A 2,389-nucleotide genomic window follows, 5' to 3' on the forward strand; every position below is an offset into this window, starting at 1 on the left:
TCCACCCGCGCGCACGCTCCCCATTGGTGAGAGAAGAGGGTGGGGCCATTCAGACCCAAAACAAACAACCTGGGCTGAGCGAGCCCGTGGCCGCGCAGCCGCGTGGTCTCCGCCCGGTGCGCGCCCGTGAGGGAGCCTCGGCTATACCTTGGCCACCTCGTTCTCCCACCCCCTGGAGGTCTTTGCCCAGGCCCCGCCCCGTGGGCCGCCGCCGGGTTATATTGGGCCAGGCTGAAGGTGGAGGCGAGATAGCTGCGGCTGGCCAGCGCGGACATGCTGTCCCGGAGGCCGGGGGCGGGAACGCGGCTGCGGGCGCAGCAGCCTCGAGGACTCGGCTCTACCAGCGCTCGAGGCTGAAGGTTCTTGCTCCTCTCCAAAGGTGGCGTACACACCATCCCGCATCTTCTCCCTGCCCTGAGGACGCCTTCCAGAGAAGAACCGTTTCCAGGACTTAAGGATACGCAGGCTTCTTCCAGCAAGAATTCATCAGCCCGACCCGCCCGGGCTCAAAGGGAGAACCGCAGCCCTCACGCATTCACTCCAAAGTCTGTAATCCTCGGGCTAAAGACAGCACCCACCCGATTACTTCTCCGCCCTTCTTAGTTTACCCAACACTCACAACCCCTCCCGAGGTAAATTCCGCGGAGGACTCTACGAAAAGAGAGACCAAGGAGAGAGAAGTCTTGGGCGGGAGGCCTGGGCTCCCGTTGCGTGACCGCCACTTCCGACCCGGCACTGGCTCCCCGAGACTGCACGAAGGAAAGGGTACTGCGCCGAGCGGAGATCGGGTGCGCGGCATGAAGTTGGAGGTGTTCGTGCCCCGCGCGACCCACGGGGACAAGCCGGGCAGTGACCTGGAGGGCGCCGGCGGCAGCGACGCTCCCTCCCCGCTATCGGTGACAGGCGACGACTCCCTGGGCTCGGACGGGGACTGTGCAGCCAACAGCCCGGCGAACGGTGACGCCGGGGATCCAGCGAGCAGTAGCTGCGAGCCGAGCGCCAGCGGCGGGCCAGGCGCTCAGGACGACGGCCCCCCGGATTCGGAGGGACGAACCGAAGTCAGCGCGGCGGGACGGGGCTGCGGGGACGCAGGGGGCGGTGAGGGCGCGCGCAGCAAGCCGTACACGAGGCGGCCCAAGCCCCCGTACTCGTACATTGCACTCATCGCCATGGCCATCCGCGACTCGGCGGGCGGGCGCCTGACACTAGCCGAGATCAACGAGTACCTCATGGGCAAATTCCCCTTTTTCCGCGGCAGCTACACAGGCTGGCGCAACTCGGTGCGCCACAACCTCTCTCTCAACGACTGCTTCGTCAAGGTGTTGCGCGACCCCTCTCGGCCCTGGGGCAAGGACAATTACTGGATGCTTAACCCTAACAGCGAGTACACCTTCGCCGACGGGGTATTTCGTCGCCGCCGCAAGCGCCTCAGCCACCGGGCAGCGGTCCCCACTCCCGGGCTGAGGCCGGAGGAGGCCCCGGCTGGTCCCGCCGCGCCCCAGACGTCCGCGCCCGTCGTCCCGGCTTCTCCGCGCGCACACTCGCCGGTCCGCCAGGAGGAGCGAGTTAGCCCCGCTGGCAAGTTCTCCAGCTCCTTCGCCATCGACAGCATCCTCAGCAAGCCCTTCCGCAGCCGCCGCGACATGGACGCAGACCACGGAGTGCAGGTCTTACAGCTGCCCTGGGGCGCCGCACCGTGCGCGCCGCTGCCGGCATACCCCGCACTCCTCCCCGCTGCGCCTGGAAGGGCCCTATTCCCGCTGTGTGCATACGGCGGGGCCGATCCTGCGCTTCTGGGTGCGCGGGGGACCGAGGTGCAGCCCGCGCCGCCGCCGCCTGCGCCGCATCTTCTGCTCGCGCCCCTCTCAATCGCTGCCCCAGCCAAGCAGTTCCGCGGTCCCGCAGCCGCCCCCGCCGCGCACCTGTACTGCCCCCTGCGGCTGCCCGCCACCCTGCACGCGGCCTCGGCTTGCAGCCCGGGTCCGCACCTGCCCTACCCAGAGGAGAGGCTTCTGGCGTGAGTCCAGCGCTGAACCCAACAGGGTGGGCGCCTGGGCGCCGCGGTGGGGGCAGGGAACGAAGGCTGGAGGACTGTGCACTTTTAATAGAGAGAAAAAGTTTTTAAAAACACAAAACCTTCCATCAAACGTGCCTTAAAGCTAAGCGTTTTGATAGCGTATTTTAACTTAATCCAGAATATTTTCCTTTGTCATTTATAACTTTACAGAGACCAAAGCAGTTCTTCTTTTCATTCCTTGGCCAACTCTGTCCTCTCCTTCATGAAGACTTTTCTGCCTCCCTTCTTCCCAAACTGCCTATATTCCAACCTTTTTTGTTGCAGCATCTACTGATTAATCTCTCCCCCCATCCCTCCCCAAAAGAAACACAT

General features: G+C 64.6%; 1 protein-coding gene across 1 annotated transcript; it reads left to right on the forward strand.

The window, feature by feature from the left end:
- Nucleotides 1-385: 385 nt before the first annotated feature.
- Nucleotides 386-2,021, forward strand: Foxq1 (forkhead box Q1). The gene has a single exon (XM_013016659.1). It carries the CDS (start codon nt 798-800, stop codon nt 2,019-2,021), a length of 1,224 nt encoding a protein of 407 aa, XP_012872113.1. The 5' UTR covers nt 386-797.
- The last annotated feature ends 368 nt before the right edge of the window (nt 2,022-2,389 follow it).

This window comes from Dipodomys ordii, unplaced genomic scaffold, assembly GCF_000151885.1.
Source record: "Dipodomys ordii isolate 6190 unplaced genomic scaffold, Dord_2.0 Scaffold32, whole genome shotgun sequence".
Lineage (NCBI taxonomy): Eukaryota > Metazoa > Chordata > Mammalia > Rodentia > Heteromyidae > Dipodomys > Dipodomys ordii.

Excerpts from the sequence above, each read along its gene's own strand:
- Foxq1 (XM_013016659.1), top strand. The coding sequence starts at position 798 with ATGAAGTTGGAGGTGTTCGTGCCCCGCGCGACCCACGGGGACAAGCCG.